Source organism: Lytechinus variegatus, chromosome 7 (assembly GCF_018143015.1).
Source record: "Lytechinus variegatus isolate NC3 chromosome 7, Lvar_3.0, whole genome shotgun sequence".
In the NCBI taxonomy this organism is placed as follows: domain Eukaryota; kingdom Metazoa; phylum Echinodermata; class Echinoidea; order Temnopleuroida; family Toxopneustidae; genus Lytechinus; species Lytechinus variegatus.
This window is the reverse complement of record NC_054746.1, coordinates 13283029-13305940: the sequence shown is the minus strand read 5'-3', so window position 1 is coordinate 13305940 and position 22912 is coordinate 13283029. Positions and strand designations below refer to the sequence as shown.

Here is a 22912-nt window from a genome sequence, read left to right as displayed (position 1 = left end):
CGATAAAGTTGTTGATTGACGATCTTTATATAAAAGAAAAACATTCTAACAAGAGGGGATAACCATTGCATTCCATGTTTTTATTTGGCAATAAGTCATGATTGACTATTTTTGCCACCCACTGTATGAGAAGTAGGGTAACAATTTTATTTAGTATTATTTGTATTACTTCTTTTTGTCTCACCTGCATAGCAGAGTGAGACTATAGGCGCTGCTTTTCCGACGGCGACGGCGGCGTCAACATCAAATCTTAACCTAAGGTTAAGTTTTTGAAATGACATCATAACTTAGAAAGTATATAGACCTAGTTCATGAAACTTGGCCATAAGGTTAATCAAGTATTACTTAACATCCTATTAGAGTTTCACGTCACATGACCAAGGTCAAAGGTCATTTAGGGTCAATGAACTTAGACCATGTTAGACCAAATCTTAACCCGAGGTTAAGATTTTGAAATATCATCATAACTTAAGAAATATATAGACCTAGTTCATTAAACTTGGACATAAGGTTAATCATGTATTACCAAACATCCTGCATGAGTTTTACGTGACATGACCAAGGTCAAAGGTCATTTAGAGTCAATGAACTTTGGCCGATTTGGGGGTATCTGATGAATTACAATCAAAACTTAAAAAGGTTTTGGATCTGATTCATGAAACTTGGACATAATAGTAATCAAGTATCACTGAACATCCTGGGCAAGTTTCAGGTCATATGGTAGAGGTCAAAGGTCATTTAGGGTCAATGAACTTTGGCCGAATTGTTTTTTTTTTGTTGAATTACCATCATAACTTTGAAAGTATGTTGGTCTAGTTCATAAAACTTGGACATAAGAGTAATCAAGTATCACTGAACATCCTGTGTGCATTTCAGGTCACATGACCAAGGTCAAAGGTCAATGAACTTTGGCCATAATGGGGGTATCTGTTGAATTACCATCATAACTTTGCAAGTTTATGGATCTGACTTTTGAAACTTGGACATAAGAGTAATAAAGTATCACTGAATATCCTGTGCAAGTTTCAGGTCACATGATCAAGGTCAAAGGTCATGTGAGGTCAATGAATTTTGGCCACATTGGGGGTATTTGTTGAATTACCATCCTATCTCTGTAAGTGTATTGGTCTAGTTCATAAAACGTGGAAATAAGAGTAACCAAGTATCACTTAACATCTTGTGCGAGTTATAGCAGTTTTCAAAGTCAGCACTGCTGCTATGTTGAATCGCGTGATGCAGGTGAGACGGTCAGAGGCATTCCACTTGTTTATTGTTATTATTTCTTGTATATTCATTCCTTTTTTTATGAAAAAAACACACAAAACCTTTAAATACATATAAAACAAAAAACTGAGGAATAAGATATCTGCACACAATATGGGGATTACTTCCCGTAAACGATAAGGTTGTTGATCGACGATCTATGAGATATTATATAAAAGAAAATCATTCTAGCAAGAGGGGATAAAGTTTTAACAAGTTCTTCGGTACTTTAAATTTTCAGTGTACCAAGCACCATTTGTAATATATTCAGCATTTTTTTTATTAGTTACAATTCCAATAATCTCAGTGGCCTAAGATATATTTTCTGTGGTTATATTGACCCGTTAAGTAAAGAGAGAGAGAGAGAGAGAGAGAGGATTTATGTGATCAAGAAGTGATAAGATAGGAAAACAAGTGGAATGCCTCTGGCCGTCTCACCTGCATCACGCGGTTCAATATAGCAGCAGTGCTGACTTTGAATACTACTCTAACTCGCACAAGATGTTCAGTGATACATGGTTACTCTTATGTCCACTTTTTATGAAGTAGACCAATAAACTTACAGAGATATGATGGTTATTCAACAAAAAACCCCAACATGGCCAAAGTTCATTGACCTTACATGACCTTTGACCTTGATCATGTGACCTGAAACTCGAACAGGATGTTCAGTGATATCTGATTACTCTTATGTACAAGTTTCATGAATCAGATCCATAAACTTTTAAAGTTATGATGGTAATTCAACAGATACACCCAATTCTGCCAAAGTTCATTGACCCTAAATGACCTTTGACCTTAATCTTGAGACCTGAAACTTGCACAAAATTTTCAGTGATGCTTGATTACTATTATGTCCAAGTTTCATGAATCAGATCCATAAACTTTCAAAGTTAAGATGGGAATTCAACAGATATCCCCAATTCGGCCAAAGTTCATTGACCCTAAATGACCTTTGACCTTGGTCATGTGACGTGAAACTCATGCAGGATGTTTAATGATACTTGATTTACCTCATGTCCAAGTTTCATGAACTAGGTTCATATATTTTCTAAGTTATGATGACATTTCAAAAACTTAACCTCAGGTTAAGATTTCGATGTTGAATCCTCCAACATGGTCTAAGTTCATTGACCCTAAATGAACTTTGACCTTCGTCATGTGACATGAAACTCTAATAGGATGTTCAGTAATACTTGATTAACCTTATGGTCAAGTTTTATTAACTAGGTCCATATACTTTCTAAGTTATGACATCATTTCAAAAACTTAACCTCAGGTTAAGATTTGATGTTGACGCCGCCGCCGCCGCCGTCGCCGTCGGAAAAGCGGCGCCTATAGTCTCACTTTGCTTCGCAGGTGAGACAAAAACTGATTTGAAATGACTGAAAGAGAGACAGGCAAAGAAAGAAGAGCCCCCTCCCACACCCGTACCAGAGTTACGGAGTTAGGCTGTCCCCTCGGTGGATTCAGGTCCATCAACATCTTGAGGTTTAATCTTTCCAGGGGGCAAACGTGTGTGGGTGTGTGTGTTTGAGTTTTGTCAGACGTGTCTCAATCAGATATGATTATTTACGTCTGGGACCGACCTTTAACGTCACCATCCGAAAGACGTGACAAGGGCTCGAACCTCGAACCTCTGCATCAATTTGTAACTTCCCCACATAGCTTTGATTACAGGCGCACGCCACAACGCCCAGTCTTTAAATATGGTGTAGTCTTTGCTCTAGACCCATGCAGTTATTTCAAAATAGGAAATTATTAGAAACGATAAAAACAGACAAACAATATTAACAAAGACGCCACAATATCATTGATGTAGAATAACGTTTTTGTTGTTGTTATTTTGGGTTTTTAAGGCGCGTACCATTCAGATCTGAATATTTACACCTTTTATTAATTTGACGTTTTTGTGGTATTCAATTCAATTCAATTTTATTCATTTCACTTCCATCAAACAAAACCAAGTTGTATACCAACTTACGGTATGCCTTATCAAAGGGCTTTATAGTTTGAGAGATGCTGGTGTCTAAGTTTTTAGATTAATCTTTTGCTTAATTTGTATTTTAAGAGAACTGGATGTGGGGTAAAGACAACTCTCTAAACCCAAGCATTTTAACTGGGTTTAATTTTAAAGATTGGTCTTAGCTTTGATTTTTTCAATATTTGTTTATCTTATAAATAGCTGGGTGTAGACGAAGGTCTAAGCATAATAATAATGTTATTCAACAGGAATAAGAATATGACAAAGTCTTATGTTTTTAAGATTGTTTGAATTAATTTGTAAATGACTGGGTCTGGAATAGAGACAACGCTCTAAACATGTGCTTTTGTACTTGGTCTTAATTTTGAGGATTGTTGGTTCTTAGATTCGTTGTTGGGGGTTGGGTTTTATTGTTTTTTATTCTTGAAATAATTGTGTCTGGAGGAAAGTCTACAATCGATCTCCATGTCATTCCACAGTAGTTAGATTATTGGGTATTTGTTTTAGACAATTTTATTTTTAAATAATAACCAAGTCTGGAAAATGGACGTTTTCTTTGCAAATGCATAACTACAATGTTTTGTAGGGGTCTTAGTATTATTATACAAAAGAATCTGGGTGTGGGGTACAAACATATTTTTTACTGGGTATAAATTTTAAAAATTGGTTTTAGATTTGATTTTGTTTTTTAATTAATTTCTTAGATAACCTGGTCTGGAGGAAAGAGTACGTTTTACAACTCATGTTATTCCAAGAGAATATGATAGGGTCTTATGTAAGAAGATTTTTTTTCGTAATTTTTGTAATGATTAGGTCTGGAATAAAGACAACATTCTAAACCTCTTTTTAAGAACATGTTCTTAGGTTCAAGGATTGCTTGGTATTAGATTTGGAGTTATTTATATTTTTACTCTTAGCCTTATTTTGAAAAACAAATGACTGGGTCTGGCTGAAAGACTACGCTATATATCCATGTTATCCAGCATTTATAAGATTATGGGGTCTTTATACGGTTTTTGTTGTTGTTGTATTGTTATTTACAATTTTTGAATAACAAGGTTTGGAGAAAAGGCTAAGCTCGATTTTCCTTTTTTCCACTGGAATATCATTATGGTATCTTAGTTTGGACTTATATTATAATTTTTGAAATAACTGGGTCTGGAAAAAAGACTTTGGACTTACATTATAATTTTTGAAACTACTGCGTCTGGAAAAAGACTGGACTTTTGTGCTATATGAAGGCATTACTATATAGGGTTTTAGTTTTTAGTTTTAAATAACCGGGTCTGGAGAAAAGACTATGCTTGATTCTCAATTTACTCATAGCGCGTATATTCACAATACGTTCAGTATAATTTAAAACAACAACAAAGACTTTGATTCCACCAGTTTTAATTAACTGGGTCTGGAGAGAAGACTAGGCTCGATTCTCATGTTTATTCCACCGGAACATCATTATCGTATCTTAGTTTGGACTTATATCATAATATTTGAAACAATCGGGTCTGGAATAAAGACTTTGGACTTATATCATTATTTTTTAAACAACCAGGTCTGGAATAAAGACTTTGGATTTATATTATAATTTTTGAAACAACAGGGTCTGGAAAAAGACTTTGGATTTATATTATAATTTTTGAAACAACCGGGTCTGGTGAAAAGACTTTGGACTTGTAATATCATTTTTGAAACAATCTGGTCTGGAATAAAGACTTTAGGCTCATATGATTATTTTTTAAACAACCGGGTCTGGAATAAAGACTTTGTACTTATATTATAATTTTTTAAACAACCGGGTCTGGAGAAAAGACTTTGGACTTATATTAATATTTTTTAAACATCCGGGTCTGGAGAAAAGACTTTGGACTTATATTATCATTTTTGAAACAATCGGGTCTGGAATAAAGACTTTGGATTTATGTTATAATTTTTGAAACAACAGGGTCTGGAAAAAGACTTTGGATTTATATTATAATTTTTGAAACAACCGGGTCTGGTGAAAAGACTTTGGGCTCATATTATTATTTTTGAAACAACCGGGTCTGGAAAAAGACTTTGGATTTATATTATAATTTTTGAAACAACCGGGTCTGGTGTAAAGACTTTGTACTTATATTATCATTTTTGAAACAATCGGGTCTGGAATAAAGACTTTAGGCTTATATGATTATATTTTAAATAACCGGGTCTGGAATAAAGACTTTGTACTTATATTATAATATTTGAAACAACCGGGTCTGGAATAAAGACTTTGGGCTCATATTATTTTTTTTAAACAACCGGGTCTGGAATAAAGACTTTGGATTTATATTATAATTTTTGAAACAACCGGGTCTGGAGAAAAGACTTTGGACTTATATTATCATTTTTGAAACAATCGGGTCTGGAATAAAGACTTTGGACTTATATTATTATTTTTTTAAACAACCGGGTCTGGAATAAAGACTTTGGATATATATTATAATTTTTGAAACAACAGGGTCTGGAAAAAGACTTTGGATTTATATTATAATTTTTTAAACAACCGGGTCTGGAGAAAAGACTTTGGACTTATATTATCTTTTTGTAAACAATCGGGTCTGGAATAAAGACTTTAGATTTATATTATAATTTTTGAAACAACTGGGTCTGGAATAAAGACTTTGGATTTATATTATAATTTGTTAATTAACTGGGTCAGGAAAAGAGACTTTGCACTTTAGTGCTATATGAACGCATTACTATACGATTTTAGTTCAGAACGGATTTGCCAAAAATCCCTTCAAATTTATTACATTTGTGGGTAAAGTCATTATTACATTTGTGGGCGATCAAAAATTATTACATTTGTGGGTAAAGTGCATTATTACATTTGTGGGTGAAATTATTACATTTGTGGGTAAAGTGTTATTACATTTGTGGGCGTTATTACATTTGTGGGTAAAGTGTTATTACATTTGTGGGCGTTATTACATTTGTGGGCGTTATTACATTTGTGGGTGCAACACCCCCCCCCCCCTCCCCCATGCATGCAAAAAAAAGTCATGATAAAGAAAAAAGAGGAAATAAAATGATAAGTGTTGAAATATGATATTGCTTCGTTTATCACAAATTCAGGTTTTTGCATTCATAAAGATCATATTTTTTGATCGCTCGCCCCATACGCCATTTTGGCCAATAACGCCACTGATCCATACCGCCCTTAACCTCGTGTGTACATCGTGTATATCATGAACACACACTTTGAAAATATTCAAACATTGAGAAACACATACAAGCAGAACCCCTACTTATGGCCCTGATTTAACTCGTATTATCACCCGTATCAGACATCTGAGCTGGTCATTTACAAAACCGTATTGCCCTACATTTTCTGAATATCGGGAAGGGTAGGTATATTGTTTGTATTTTCCTCGGTCTCAGTGCGCGTATTTACTTTGCATGCAGAGACGAAGCAAAATATACCTTTGTATTTTCCCTGGTCTCACATCCGGGAATTTGTGGATGCGTGTAAAGAGATACGCTTCATAAGGATCCGCCCACCAACAATATACGTCATAATAAAGACAACGCTGAATCCGAGCGCTTGCAAGTACGTCGTAATGGTAAAGTGCAGAGCCGAGACCGATATTAACATGACACAATAGAACTCTGTTTTTAAAAGAAATATCCCCATTATCATGATTTTTGCTCTAGATATCTGATTTGGATGATAATAAAAATATTGACTGGCTCTTCTTTCGGGGAACATCAAATATATTGCCCTTAAATGACCCATATTGCCCTCGTCTAAAGACTCGGGCCAATATGATTCATTTGCTGACAATATATTTGATGTTCCCCTCAAGGCCAGTCAATATTATATAAATATTGACTCTTCTTTCAGGGAATATCAAATATGTCGCCCGCAACAGAATCATATTGGCCCAAGTGTTTAGACGAGGTCAATATGGTTCCTTTAAGGGCGACATATTTGACGTTTCCTGGAAGAAGAGCCAGTCAATATTATTATTATTACCTAAGGCTGTACAATATGTAATTCAAGCTAGTAATTGGAACAATTTATATGCCCGTTTGCTTATCACTACTATTTCATGTTCACGACCTCAGTGAAGTAACCCTTAATAAGCAATTGTGACGGAATTGTTACCTTGCAGTCGCGCATCATAAATTGCGCGCACGTACACTCAACGCGTAGAAATCTTTCGCTTGGGTTACGTTGTGTATATTATCGTGTTTACACTTAATCGGCTTTTGAATGCAGCATCGGCTTTTTCATAGCGTGTAAACGCGAGTAACTTGCATCGGCTCGCGGTTCAGAACCGGCAATTTGCACCACCAAAGTAGTAAGTTCTGAACCGCGAGCCGATGCAGAATCGGCTCTTTTACTACGTGTAAACAGAAAGCTGATTCTGCATCGGCAATTTGTGCGCATTTCATTTACTTTACCATTGTGACGTAATTGTAAGCGCTCTGATCCAGCGTTGTCTTCATTATGACGTATATTGTTGGTGTGCGTATCATTTCAGGTTTTTGCATCGGCTCGCGGTTCTGAACCGCGAGCTGTAACAACGTGTAAACGCAAACGAAAAGCCGATTCTGCATCGGCTTTTGGTTCTGAACCAAATGCCGATTTAATCGGCTTTTGAATATGCACTGGCCGCGCCTCGCATTATCTACAATGCGTTGGTTCAGAAACTCGTTCCAGTCAAATTTCTGAAATACAGAAATTTGCGATCGAAATCGGCTCCTACTGCGCAAGCGCACTAGCAGAAATATGGCCAATATTGCCCTCTATTTTGTATACAGGATTTCTATTGGCAAAGCCCGGGGAGGGCAACATGACAAATATTTACCTCGCTGGTCTTGTATTGAAAGTAGCGAGCGAAATATGACTTTTCTTTATCTCCTAAAATGCCTTGTATAGGTAATAATCGGCTATCATGCCTATGCTTGCTGTAGGGCCTACTATGCATCATGAAAGCGTTATTTTCACAATTCATTAAATCTTTTCGAGCTCCTGTAGGGCCATATTGTCATAATGAATGCCATCAGTGACGTGAAAACAACATAGTAGAAATATAACAAAACTTTTTTTTTATCACGAATTGATGCTGTTAAATATAATTTTCACTCATATTTTATTTGTGATTTTAATCTTCCAGCGTCAAAAGTTCAGCGCCGACCATATTGATCGCCATTTCTCTCTTTTGTTTCCCATCTGAGCGACCTCTACGTCTGATAAGAATCAGGGACCGCCAAATGCATGGTAAGCCAACAAAATTCATTATTTTTCTACGAGATATTGGAAGTTGAAGTACCTTAGTGGAAAAAAGTGAACACCTTTCTTTCTTTTTTTATTATTTTTTTTCATTTTGGACCTAAAATTGAAAATATATATCTAATAGCCCGGGCGGAAGCTTTATTTGTAAAAGCACATGTGTTTAATTATGGAGATAAAATGGAGATTTCTCCCACATAATTATTCATTTCATTTTTAACTCATCCGGTCCGAGGGGCCAGATGAGCTTATGCCGTGGCGTGGCGTCCGCCGTCTTTCGTCCGTCCACAATTTCAAAATGCTTCTTCATCATTTCAAGTCCGATTTCAGTTCTGTTTACCTTAAATGATAGCACTAGGTGGGGGATTCAAAACTTCTACACAGAATTTCGAAACTCAGTAAATATGCTATGTCATGTGCAGTTTCAAAATTCACCAAAAATGCTTTTTTTTCTATTTCTTGACCGATTTTAATTTTTTTTTTGCTTTCATATGGTAGAGCTTTATGAGGTTCACCAAACTTGTACACAGAATTTTGAAATTTTGACTAGAAAAATTTCTTCTAATTTATGTGTATTTTTAAAACTTCACACTAAAATGCCTCTTCTTTATTTGTTGACCGATATTGATTTTTTTTCTTCCATCTGGTCGAGCTTCATGAGGTTTCCCAAAATTTTACACAGAATTATGAAATTTTGAGTAGAAAATTACTCATGCTAATTTATGCAAAATGTACTCATTAATCACAGGAAATGTCTCTTCTTTATGTCTTGACTAATTTGATTTTTTTTTCATCCATCTGGTAAAACTACATGAGGGTCACCAAATTTCCACACAGAATTGTGAAATTTGGACTACGAAATTACTCATGCTATTTTTTTTACAAAATGTATTCATAAATCACAAAAAAGGTATTTTCTTTGTCACTTGTTGATCAATTTCAATTTTGTTTGCTTTATATGACATCTCTAGGTGGGGATAAGAGATTAAACATAGAATTTTGAAACTCATTGAATATGCTTATTTATGCACATTTTTCAAAACTCACAAAGACTACTTGATATTTATTTGTTGACTGATTTTGATTTTTTTGGTTCCGCCTGGGAGCTACACGAGGTTCACCTACGTTCTACACGAAATTTAGAAATTTTGGCTAGAAAATTATTTATGCTAATTTATATGAAATGTATTCATAAATCACAAAAAAATGTTTCTTCTAAGTCACTTCTTCATCAATTTCAATTCTTTTTCCTCAATTTATGTCACTAATATAATTCACTACAGCGCCAAGTGGGCTGAAATTAAATTTCGTTGTGAGATGCCCCGGATGAGCTCCACATCGTTTATGTGCTAGTTTGTCAAGTCTAATACTCGGGGGCTGCCTCCAGATTTCTTTGATTGGGGGGGGGTATAAAAAAACACTACACGTTACGCTATTTCTTTTTGAATAAATATGGGTTACAAAAGAGTTACAAGAACCAAAAAAATATTTTTTGTGTGTTTTATTTTTCCCTTTTTACTTCCCATTCCCCTTTTTTGTAATTATATTTATGTCTTTACTTCTTTCAAGTCATGAGGGGATGGTTGCCCCCTGACCCCTCCTCAAGTGATGTTGCCCTGTTGCCATGCGATTTTTCATGTTAAAGCTGATGAGCTGTATAGGTTCAAAATGTACATCTTATATCCTTTTAAAATAAATTATACAGAATCAGCCAATAGTCATCTAGAAAGAATCGTAGCAAACGGTGAAAGTGCAAGTGTTGCTGGCGGTAATAGTGATGAAGACGATATCGATGGTGACAATGGGCGTGAAAGTCGCCCCAAAATAGCCAAAGTGAAGTGCATCCCCGCGCTCATCAACTGGGAAATCGTACACGAGAAGATACCATGGGGTGTGCTCATTGTTGTAGGCGGAGGATTCGCCCTAGCAGATGGATGTGTAGTGAGTAAAAAGATAGCGATCCTCCAGACACAGGGGCTGCGCTTCAGGGAGAGGGGGGCAGGGAAGGCGTACACCCCTGTGAATTTTCAAGTAGTAAGAAACAGGCAAATAAGACGAGAAAAGGAAAGAAAATGAGAAAGAAGAAAGAAATAGAGAAGACGGGTGAAAAGGCGTGTCGAAAAGAGAGATTTGGGTCGTTTATTACCCATAGACTTGTAACCCTGTTATTCAATTAAAGGACAGGTCCACCCCAGCAAAGAGTTGATTTGAATAAAAAGAAACAAAATCCAGCAAGCATAAAACGGATGCAAAATAAGACAGTTATGACATTTTAAAGTTTTGCTAAATTGAAAAAAAGTTGTATTTATATCCTGGTCTGTATGCAAATGAGGGGACTGATGATATCCGACTCACTCATTATTTCTTTCGTATTTTATTATATGAAATTTGAATCTTCTAATTTTCTCTCCATGAGCATCTGGAATTACAATTGTTTTAGCATTTTTTTATTCTGTCAAGTTGGTCAAGATTGTCAGATCAATAAAAATTGAAATAATGTATAATTCAAACAATAAAAAACAAACGAAATAGTGATTGTGGGGATATTGACTCTCTCATTTTCATATCACGGAGTTGTGCATATAACTATTTTGTGAAAAATGAGCGAAGCTAAAAAATATCATAACTTCCTTATTTCACATCCGATTTTGATGACAACTTCATCGTTATGATTGTTTGATTTTTCTTTATTTATTTAAATCAACATTTTTCTTGGGTGGACTTGACCTTTAAGAAGAAAAAAATTACATCACAATGATTAAAGTCACCTTGCTCTTGTCCCTATAAAAAAACTTGTCACCGCCCCTGATCAAACTTTATTTGTTCGTGTCATATTTATGAGGGTTCCAAATACGTTTGATTGATAAGAAGTTTATTTACCGATGCAATGTGCGTGTTTATTGAAAAGTTGTGATGATTGACGTTAATATTTCATTTATTCATTCATTCTCGATTCAACGAGTTATGAAAAAAAAAGATCAGCAAGACTGGATATGTCTGCAATGAAATTCCGTAAATATTTATTTGTTTTTAAATAATCGGTTATCCCATTTAAATCCTTCTTTCTTCACCTCTCCAATTTTCTGGGGCAGAAGTTGCTTGTTCTGTCAATTTTATTTGTTTGAAAATATTGTTTGAGAAAAAAACTTTCATTTGATAAGGTGTTTTTGATAAACAGCCTTCATGCGGAACATCTTTGGACATAAAATGCATTTTGAAAATGTTATTACACTTATATTTTAGCATCGTTTTATGCATTTTAAGTTAGAAAAAATCAGGCTTTAGTCGTTTTCTTTTATCGCCCTCCCTCTTTCTCTCTTTAAACCTCTCTCTGACCCCCCCCCCCCCCCCCCTCTTTTACTGGTCTGATTTTCTAGGAATCTGGACTATCATTATGGTTAGCCGAACAGTTTGAAATCTTTTACGGGATACCTCCACTTGCAGTGGCTTTCATCACAGCCATTATACTCTCAGTCCTAACAGAGCTTACTGCCAATGTTGTCACCACGACCATCTTTCTTCCTATTGTTGCAGAGATGGCAAGTTTGATTTTTTTCAATCCATTTTATATGATTGTTGATTGTATTTTCTACGGAAGCATTAAAGTGCCATCGACTTGTCTAGATGACGTACGAGATGCGTTATCTTGCCAAATCGACATACAAATAATATTGATGCGTTATCTCGACAAGTCGACATGATAACGTTATTACGTCAACATGGAAGCATACGTTATCTCGCCAAGTCGCCATACAAATAGTTGCATGTCAACTTGGCTATATACATGTAGATACGTTATCTCGCCATGTTGACATTATAACGTAATCATGTCAACATGGAGAGATACGTTATGTCGCCAAGTCGCCTTACAAATTGTTCTATGTCGACTTGGCTGTATAGATGCGTTATCTCGCCAAGTCGACTTATGAAAATTTGTATGCCAACATAGCGAGATATAATATCTCGTCTAGTCGACTTATGAAAATAACATGTCGACAACTCGACATGATATCGTTATTACGTCAACATGGAAGCATACGTTATCTCGCCAAGTCGCCATACAAATAGTTGCATGTCAACTTGGCTATATTATGGAAGCTTAAAAGTGCCACCGAGATGTTGAGATAATTATCTCGGGAAGTCGACATCTTGATAGCAAAAGATAAGATGACGAGATCCCAGATCTCATCATGTCGACATCTTTTAGAAGAGATGATGAGATGACAAGATCCCGAATCTCATCATGTCAACATCTTTTAGAAGATATGATGAGATGACAAGATCCCGGATCTCATCATGTCAACATCTTTTAGAAGAGATGATGAGATGACAAGATCCCAGATCTCATCATGTCAACATCTTCTGGAAGAGATGATAAGATGACAAGATCCCGGATTTCATCATGTTGACATCTTTTAGAAGAGATGATGAGATGACAAGATCTCGGATCTCGTCATGTCGACATCTTTTAGAAGAAATGGTCAGATGACAAGATCTTCGATCCATGATCATGTCATCTAATTATCTCTTCTTAAAGATGTAGACATGATGAGATCCAAGATCTTGTCATCTCATCATCTCTTCTAAAGGATGTTGACATGATGAGATCCGGGATCTTGTCATCTCATCATCTCTTCTACAAGATGTCAACATGATGAGATCCAGGATCTTGTCATCTCATCATCTCTTCTTAAAGATGTTGACATGATGAGATCCGGGATCTTGTCATGTCATCATCTCTTCTAAAAGATGTCGACATGATGAGATCTGGGATCTCGTCATCTTATCTTTTGCTATCAAGATGTTGACTTCCCGAGATAATTATCTCAACATCTCGGTGGCACTTTTAAGCTTCCATACTATATAGATACGTTATCTCGACAAGTCGACATGATAACGTTATTACGTCAACATAGAGGCATACGTTATCTCGCCAAGTCGACATACAAATAGTTGCATGTCAACTTGGCTATATAGATGCGTTATCTCGCCAAGTCGACATATGAAAATTTGTATGCCAACATAGCGAGATATAATATCTCGTCTAGTCGACTTATGAAAATAATATGTCGACATGGCGAGATACATTCGCCAAATCGACGTATAAAAAAATGTTGACATGTTAAGATTAAATGGCGAGAATTATTTTTTCATCTATATAGCGTGCGCGCGTATAACCGTGGCCTTGATTAATTTCCAAGAAAATCCTTGAAATGCGTGTGAGCGGTAAGAAATTACTGCCGCCAAGCTACAGCCAGGGTTACTGCGGCAGCCCGAACACGTACTGAAGACGTGTCGAGGTCCCCGGGGCAACAGCCAGGGTAACAATATCGAAGTCGTTCGGAAGCGCAGAGATGTTATATTCATGATGTGATATGCGGTATAGAAGAATTTGTTATTATAATGATTATTATTATTATTAATTATTATTATAATTATCTCGCCTTCTCTACAAGTCGATGGCACCTTAAAACCTTCTGTACTTTTCAGGTTACATGTTTATTTTTATTGAATTCTATATTTTATATGTATCATTTTGTTTTCTAAAATTTCTTTCATTAAGTAAGTATTATTCTATTCATGCAACTGGTTGTCATGTATTAACTTTCTTGCATTTTCTCCCTATTGATCAATATTGTATATGCATCGCAAATGTATTTAATAAAATTCTTTCAATATTCAGCGGACGACACGCTTCAATTAGACTTTAGACATAGAGATTTCACACGCGAGAACTCGGTGATAGACCATAATAATCAAATAAGATTCTATATATCTTCAGTCGTAAAAATTTATAATAGTCCGGTATTTGTGACAAAACAATTTGTTGGGCAACTTGCTACATCAGGAAAAGTCTAAATAGATGTAGAAAAACTGCTTATTAGAACATGGTGTTTGAAAAACAGGGGCAACACCGCCGGGATCAAGAGAAAAGCAAAGAAAAAAAGAAGAAATAGGGTTTCATAAAAAGAGGTGTGGCAACTTGTAACCATATAATTAGAATAAAAACGATGTCACTAAATGTCGGCTTGCCTCCTATCAAATTGGTCCTCATCCTTGTGTTAACTTGTAGACCTAATTTTCTGGGCCTAATGGCATGATTAAAGACATTGTGGCGCTGACCAACATAAAGATAACATCTTGTGCCTCTTTTCGGTATCGACAGGCCGTCGCGATGAGGATAAATCCGTTATATCTGATGCTTACTACGACTATCTGTGCCTCCTTCGCCTTCATGCTTCCTGTAGCTACCCCGCCCAATGCCATAGCATTCGCCAACAAGGAAATCACCGTCATTGATATGGTAAGACGTTTAGGCCTCTTTATTTAGCATGCAGAAATTGATCAGATAATTAATTTTACGATTGGTTGCATCGATCTATGTAATAAATAATTCAAATCACTTGTACAATTTGTCGCTTAAACCAGCTTATATTTGGCCTACGATCATCATAGGGTAATCGTATCTCCTAATCCTACAATCTCCTTAGGGTCGCGTAAAGTTATCGTAAGAGCTTCGTACGGATTAACGATTGCCGTAGGGTCCAGGATTTATATATTTTTTTCAATATCGTAGGACCCTTGCCTCTAGAAACATCGTAGGGACATCTTACGATCACCTGAGGGTCATCCTACGATCAACACAGGGACATCATACGATCTCTTTGTCTCTGGTCCCTTACTGTGCCTAAAGCTGCTTTCACACTTGGTCTGCGACCACTCGCGACCGTTTGGTCACACGGCAGGCTGCAATTTGCATTCATTGCTCTTCTTATTTCATAAGATCGCAAGAAGGCTTTCACAAATGCAACAGCTGCCGTACATCAAAACCGACCAGTAAGTCGCATTTATTCGCATAATGCTCGTGCGTGTGGTCTTGTGCTCCCATGCGAGTGTTGCACAAGTGATTGCGATTGGTTTCACACCAATCTCAATAGTTGCATAACCGATTGCATAGTAGCGAGTGTCCACGTGAAGCAATACGATCGATCGCTCAACGATTGAATGAATCCAGTGAGACTGGTCGTACTATTCGTACAAGCTGATGCGAGTCAATCGATCGCATTTGACAGTGTTTGGATTTTTTCAAAGTTCACAGGCGACCAGCTACGACCACCGCCTCGGGTTTGTACGATCGCCCACACCGAGTGCGGATGCTCTTAAGACACCAGCGATCGACGGGCGTCACCCCCCCCCCCCAAAAAAAAAAAGATACAGGCGGTCGTAAAATAATCGGGGATCGATTATTGTGAAAGGCCTTTCACGATGGCTGCAAATAACATTTAAAAAAATGATGCCTCCAACAAACTAATCGTAGACTAATCTATAGTACGATGAACGCGTATCAAATGTAAACGAGCTTTACAGATGAGTGTATTTCTCTCGATGTTATGTTACCTCCTTACAAATAAAACTGTTTTTATTGTCCTCAAAGTCTTGTTGGTCTCATATGAGAAAATACTTTTTCTAATGTGAAATGATGTAAACCTCTGAATTTGTTATAATTGGTATAAGATTACTCATAGTCACTTACAAACGAACAGCTTTATGAAAGGGCCCCCAGATCAGGGACCCGTAAGACAAAACCTATCAAATTGATCATGAAATATATTGTTTGAATACTTAATTACATTAATCACATTGTACAATCAATCTTATGATCAGTAAATAGCTAAGTTTTGTGCAACAGACCCTTAAAGGACAAGTCCGCCCCAACAAAAACTTGATTTGAATAAAAAGAGAAAAATTCAACAAGCATAACACTGAAAATTTCATCAAAATCGGTTGTAAAATAAGAAAGTTATGGCATTCTAAAGTTTCGCTTATTTTCAACAAAATAGTTATATGAACGAGCCTGTTACATCCAAATGAGAGAGTTGATGACATCACTCACTCACTATTTCTTTTGTATTTTATTATATGAAATATGAAATATTTTCATTTTCTCGTCATCATGGTCATTGTCATGTGAAATGAAGTTTCATTTCTCCCTGAACACGTGGAATTCCTTTATTTTAACATTTTGTGCTTCAGGCAAGGAGATCCTAATCGTCAAATTCGTAAAAATTGAAATATTGTATAATTCAAACAATAAAAAACAAAAGAAATAGTGAGTGAGTGACATCATCGACTCTCTCATTTGGATGTAACCGGCTTGTTCATAATATTTTGTTGAAAATAAGCGAAACTTTGAAATGTCATAACTTTCTTATTTTACATCCGATTTTGATGAAATTTTCAGCGTTGTGCTGAAATATTGATTCAAATCAACATTTTCCTGAGGTGGACTTGACCTTTAAATAGTGGCGTAATCGTCCCCCAAACCTTGATGGAATAACGCATAGTGGTGGACACTTCAGTATACTTGAAGCATATTGCTATACGACTATCATTTTAAACGTAAATTTCAGTTACTTTGGCAGTAAATTATCTTTTTTTTTAAATTTTTTTTTTTTTCAACAGGTAAAAACAGGCTGTCTCCTAAACTTCACGTGTATCTGTATACTGCTGCTTTTCATGAACACACTCGGTCGGTTGATTTTCGACATCGCACACTTTCCCGATTGGGCCAATAACACCATGAATGCCATGGCAACAGATAATATCTTCCATAACTCTACATCGGTGCCGTTTTGAGATAAGACCCTGTTGAAGAAAAATTTGAGCTGAAAAAAAGACAAAAGAAAGAAATTGCATCAGTATACTTATCTTTCAAAATAAAGTCTTTCGAATATCTTTATAATAGGATAATTTTCTTCGTTTTCAGTGTATCCTCTTGTTTGAAATTCCATACTATTTTCTATAATTTGAGTGATATTGCTTTTGAATGGCATCTGTTTGTTTCAAAAGACACTAGCCGCCCTTTCACACGGTAAAAAAAACGCAATTCGAATGATTCCAGTGAAGAATAAGGCTATAATAACAATTGTTTTTTTAGCACGTGTGAAACCAAACTAGAACATGATTAGAATCACGAGCGCTAATCACAATCACAAGGTTAGTCCAGATGCTGGCCCTTCCAGATTTGTTTTCCTTCCACTCTCTGCGCACCACCCACTGCTCGTTTTCCTCCAAACTGTACTTACCCAGTGATCGCGCGGGTAAGTGCAGTTTGGAGGAAAACGTGCATTGGATTGTGCGCAGAGAGTGGAGGAGATAAAAATCTCGAAGGGCCAGCATCTGGACTACTCCGGAGATGAATTCCAATTAAACTTCACTCAAATTATGGTACGGATTTTGCGTGTAAAAGGCTTGACCTCCAAAACGTCTTTTTGGGGGGCGGAGCCTACGTGACTTTTCAAGCATTTCCGTAGATAAAACAGTTGTCACGCACTCATTGCAGGTTGTATTTGCGATGCAGTGCTTTGATTGGCAATTAAGTCACCAATGACATATACCGCCATCGCTCGGGAATTCGAATTCAAATCAGTTCGCGAGCCGCGGGCGAGCGTGTGAAAGGTCCGATGATTCTAAATACGAATTGCAATCATCATTACAATGATAATTATCTCAAGATTCACGTGTGAAAAGGCCCTAGGTTATTTGCACCCAATAGCTTCAGTTTCTGTGATCACACCTCTCCAACCATTGTCTTATGTTACTCGGTCAAGTCGCTCCGAGATCCCTTCTCACTACCTTCCTTCATTGGGTCAGCAGAAATAAGAATCTTATGAAAATCCCTGTTCTTTAATTATAAATGATGTTTGTTGATGTATTCTAGATTTCATTTTCTGGAATTTGTTTAGCTCCTCAAATTTTCCATATGACTCATTTTACATCTTTTGTTCTCTTCTTAATTGAACATGATTTTTAAGTATTATAATTTTAATAAAGCATGAAGATATAGAAGCTCATGGTAAATATTTTTTCTCTTTTGATTCTCATTTAATTTCGCTCGAATCTGATCCATCTGTAGCATTGTTTAACCTTTTTAGCAGTTGAGAGTGATGGGCTAGTGTAGTATGTTAACATTTGTGAAACCTTTTGGAAAGAACGTGTATCCAATATACCCACTTCTTTATTGAATTAGAACGTGTTTCTTTTCATGTAAATGTTTTTTTTTTCTTAATCAGAAAATACTATTACTTTATATACTGTGTAGTACTCAGATACATATTATTCAGTTCAATTGGTAGAATGGTAGTCTCGTTATTCAGCCACCTAGGATTTAAGCAATTCATGGCCCTTTGACCAGTCATTGATCCTCATGGGGGGATGCAGACTGCCATATGTTCTCCGGTTGATTTTCAAATAAAAGTTTATAAATCAATGATAGATACTCAAAATATATTGCAGTTTGTGATCTTTTCTAGTGTATAAGAGCGCAATAAAAATGTGGTTTCTGGTAAGACTTAATTAATTTACTCATCGCTATGAAGTTGAGAAAGTAGAAAGAATCGAATATTGAATTTTTAATATCTTTAGGATATTTCCCGTTTAGAAGACCTGGAATATGATTGTACATAATGATTTACGACTTCTTATGCTGCATCATTAATTCTACTTACCAATTATTTCTTTTAAGTATTATATGAATTAAATTTCATGCATTGAGTGTATTTTAGTACGCAAGTTGTTAGTACGATAAATGGTTACAGAGCTGTGAAAGCTTTCTTATAATGATGATTTTCTTTATCATGTCTCTTCTGTGTTTGTATATAGATAAAGGTTATAATGATATTTGTATGAAATCAGCACGCTCGCATGATCAAAAAATATATCGATTCGCTCTGCGAATGATAAAGTATTTGTAATCACATTTATATCCAAAAGGTATAGAAACGCTTCTGTATAAACATAAAACGTTTAACATTAATATTTACATTTACATATGTAATCATACCAGTAAATAAGGCAGAGGCGTCGATCCTGGGGGGGGGGGTGCAGGGGGTGATTGCCCCACTAATGATTTTTTTTTGAGGGGAGCAAACATATCGTTTTGCCCCCCCCCCCCAATAATTCCGCATGTGCAAAAATAAAATAAGATTGTAATGTTACACAGAAATCAGCAAGCGAGATTGAGATACCAACTTGTTCTTTATTTTTAATGCCCAAAATGTCCGCTTTTCAGAGTGGAATATAACAATTTTCAGCTCGCGCTTCGCGCTCGCATCATTTCTGTAGCAAAAACCCATACTTTTAATGATTAAATAGGTTAATAGGTGTCCCGTTTTCAGTTCTAAACCTCAAAAGAACTCCCGCTTTGATTTGCAATAATTATTTGTTGGATATATATCTTGTTCTTTATTAAAAACGTCCATCAAACTGTCATTTTTTTCAGATCGAAATGTCAAAATGTTCAGCTCGTGCTCGCATCTATTGTTCTTTTAGATACCCATCTTAACCATTGGTACCAAAAATGCTTAGAATATCAAGCTTTCAGGTCATGATATAAAGATATTTCAGCTTATCTGTGCATTATCTGTGTAGTGAGATACATGTATCTATCTTCCTCATAAGTTACTACAAACAGTCCTTAACAGGTACCTTTTTCCTGTTTTCATGTTAGTATACTAAAAAAATTTCAGCTCGCGGTTCGCGCTTACATTAATTTTTATACATATATGTAATAGGCCTATGTGTGTGTGGGTGAGTTTGTTCGTTTTTGTCTCACCTGCGAAGCAAAGTGAGACTATAGGCGCCGCTTTTCCGACGGCGGCGGCGGCGTCAACATCAAATCTTAACCTGAGGTTAAGTTTTTGAAATGATGTCATAACTTAGAAAGTATATGGACCTAGTTCATAAAACTTGGCCATAAGGTTAATCAAGTATTACTAAACATCCTATTAGAGTTTCATGTCACATGACCAAGGTCAAAGGTCATTTAGGGTCAATGAACTTAGACCATGTTGGAGGAATCAACATCGAAATCTTAACCTGAGGTTAAGTTTTTGAAATGTCATCATAACTTAGAAAATATATGGACCTAGTTCATGAAACTTGGACATAAGGTTAATCAAGTATCACTGAACATCCTGCATGAGTTTCACGTCACATGACCAAGGTCAAAGGTCATTTAGGGTCAATGAACTTTGGCCGAATTGGGGGTATCTGTTGAATTCCCATCATAACTTTGAAAGTTTATAGATCTGATTAATGAAACTTGGACATAATAGTAATCAAGCATCACTGAACATTTTGTGCAAGTTTCAAGTCTCATGATTAAGGTCAAAGGTCATTTAGGGTCAATGAACTTTGGCCGAATCGGGGGTATCTGTTGAATTACCATCATAACTTTGAAAGTTTATTGGTCTAGTTCATTGAACTTGGACATTAGAGTAATCAAGTATCACTGAACATCCTGTGCTCATTTCAGGTCACATGACCAAGGTCAAAGGTCATTTAGGGTCAATGAACTTTGGCCGAATTGGGGGTATCTGTTGAATTACCATCATAACTTTGAATGTTTATGGATCTGATTCATGAAACTTGTACATAAGAGTAATCAAGTATCACTGAACATCCTGTGGAGTTTCAGGTCACATGATCAAGGTCAAAGGTCATGTAAGGTCAATGAACTTTGGCCATGTTGGGGTTTTTTGTTGAATAACCATCATATCTCTGTAAGTTTATTGGTCTAGTTCATAAAAAAGTGGTCTAGTTCATTAAACTTGGACATAAGAGTAACCATGTATCACTGAACATCTTGTGCGAGTTAGAGTAGTATTCATAGTCAGCACTGCTGCTATATTGAACCGCGTGATGCAGGTGAGACGGCCAGAGGCATTCCACTTGTGTGTGATGGAGCGCCTTCGGAACGTTGATTCATGATTTCTTGTGCGAGTTAGAGTAGTATTCATAGTCAGCACTGCTGCTATATTGAACCGCGTGATGCAGGTGAGACGGCCAGAGGCATTCCACTTGTGTGTGATCGACGCCCCTGAAAGAAGGACGTGTTAGAATACTTTCCAAGAAGAATGCAACATTATTGTTTATCTTGTTCGTTCATTTTTTTAAGGATGATTCAATTTTGATACCGTTTATTGAAAGTTTTGCACTATTAGAAATGAAAAGTGAGGTCACATGTTTTATGCGACAGGGTTATCATTTTACCCAGATTTTTTCTATCGGTATTAAACATGTTTGAGCTTAGTCATTTGAAGATCTAGACCTGAAAAATCGACAAATTTCAAACTATTTTTCATATCATAAACAGAAAACGTCCTTAAGAAATAGAGCTAAACCGCAGGGGCTATGATCCAGATCACAAATATTGGATCAAATGTCAAATTTCCCACTATTCAAGTGGAATCTCCAAGTAAACACACGAAGGTTGTTTTGGAGCTAGAAGCAACATCCAAGTATTTAGTGGTAGATAGGAAACCGTGCAAGCTCTAATTGGGTTTTATGACATTTTCCCTGGCGACAATTGATCCGCTCTCAATCGCACACACTAATCGAATTATAATATTTATCAAACCCTTGGCTTTACACTATACCCTATCCTAAACCTAACATAAAACCATATTGCTACCCTTACCCTAATCCTACATCTTAGGCGAAATTATGTCGGGATCAGTTGTCGCAGGAGCAAATGTCGTGTCAAGGCTTAAATTATATGTTCAGCGTGTAGATGATGAATCAGAAAAAAATGTCCCATCAGCTTAAAGTTGTCTTATCGGATGTATGAAATCTAATCATCGATTTATTGATATGTCCTAAATAGTCAGGGGCCTTAGCAAAATTTTGGGGACAGGATTTACAAAAGCACCATTTTTTGCATGTGGGTCCCTGGTATCAAAAGCATTAATTCTAGATAGGGTGCCCCGAAATCGGTGAAGGGCACCCTATTTTAAAATGCTAATTTATGCAAATTTTATGCAAAAAAACTCATAATTCACCATATCTCACTAAAAATAATTTTTGAATGCCCAATTTTTGTGTATTTGGGTCTTCTTTTGCTAAACATTCAACTGCAGGTCGATTTTTATAAAATTGGTGAGTATGAATCAATTTTTAAGGTTAATTTATGCAAATTATATGCAAATCACATGTTAAAACACATGTATTATCATATATCGACATATAGAATTGTCAAAATCACAATTTTTTCCACATGTGTCATTGGTACCAAAGCATTAATTCTTGATAGGATGCCTCGATATCAATGACTGGAATCCTTTTATATAGTGCTAATTTATGCAAAATTATGCAAAATCACACTATTCACCGTGAATTACTGTATATGTATAGTACAGACCTAAACTTTTCTATAGAAGCCTATTTCCTTTTTTTTCGGGGGGGGGGGATATTTGGGATTTATTTTGACAAATATATTATATTATTATCCTCGAATCTAGATTGATTTCTGTACAGTTCCTGAATAAGAATCAACTTTCAATGTTAATTAATGCAAATTTATGCAAATATGTGTAAAACTCATCAACTATCCTTTTTTGAGGTTT

General features: G+C 36.1%; 1 protein-coding gene across 2 annotated transcripts in view; it reads left to right on the top strand.

The window, feature by feature from the left end:
* Window positions 1–18827, top strand: part of LOC121418477 (solute carrier family 13 member 5-like) — a 38857-nt gene extending 20030 nt beyond the window's left edge. For both annotated transcript variants that reach the window (XM_041612382.1, XM_041612381.1), the window contains exons 9-13: window positions 8392–8495; window positions 10213–10448; window positions 11885–12046; window positions 14674–14811; window positions 16971–18827. In XM_041612382.1, the coding sequence (XP_041468316.1) occupies window positions 8392–8495; window positions 10213–10448; window positions 11885–12046; window positions 14674–14811; window positions 16971–17144 (814 nt within the window). In that variant the 3' untranslated portion in view covers window positions 17145–18827. The remainder of the gene's footprint in view (window positions 1–8391; window positions 8496–10212; window positions 10449–11884; window positions 12047–14673; window positions 14812–16970) is intronic.
* Window positions 18828–22912: the final 4085 nt, after the last annotated feature.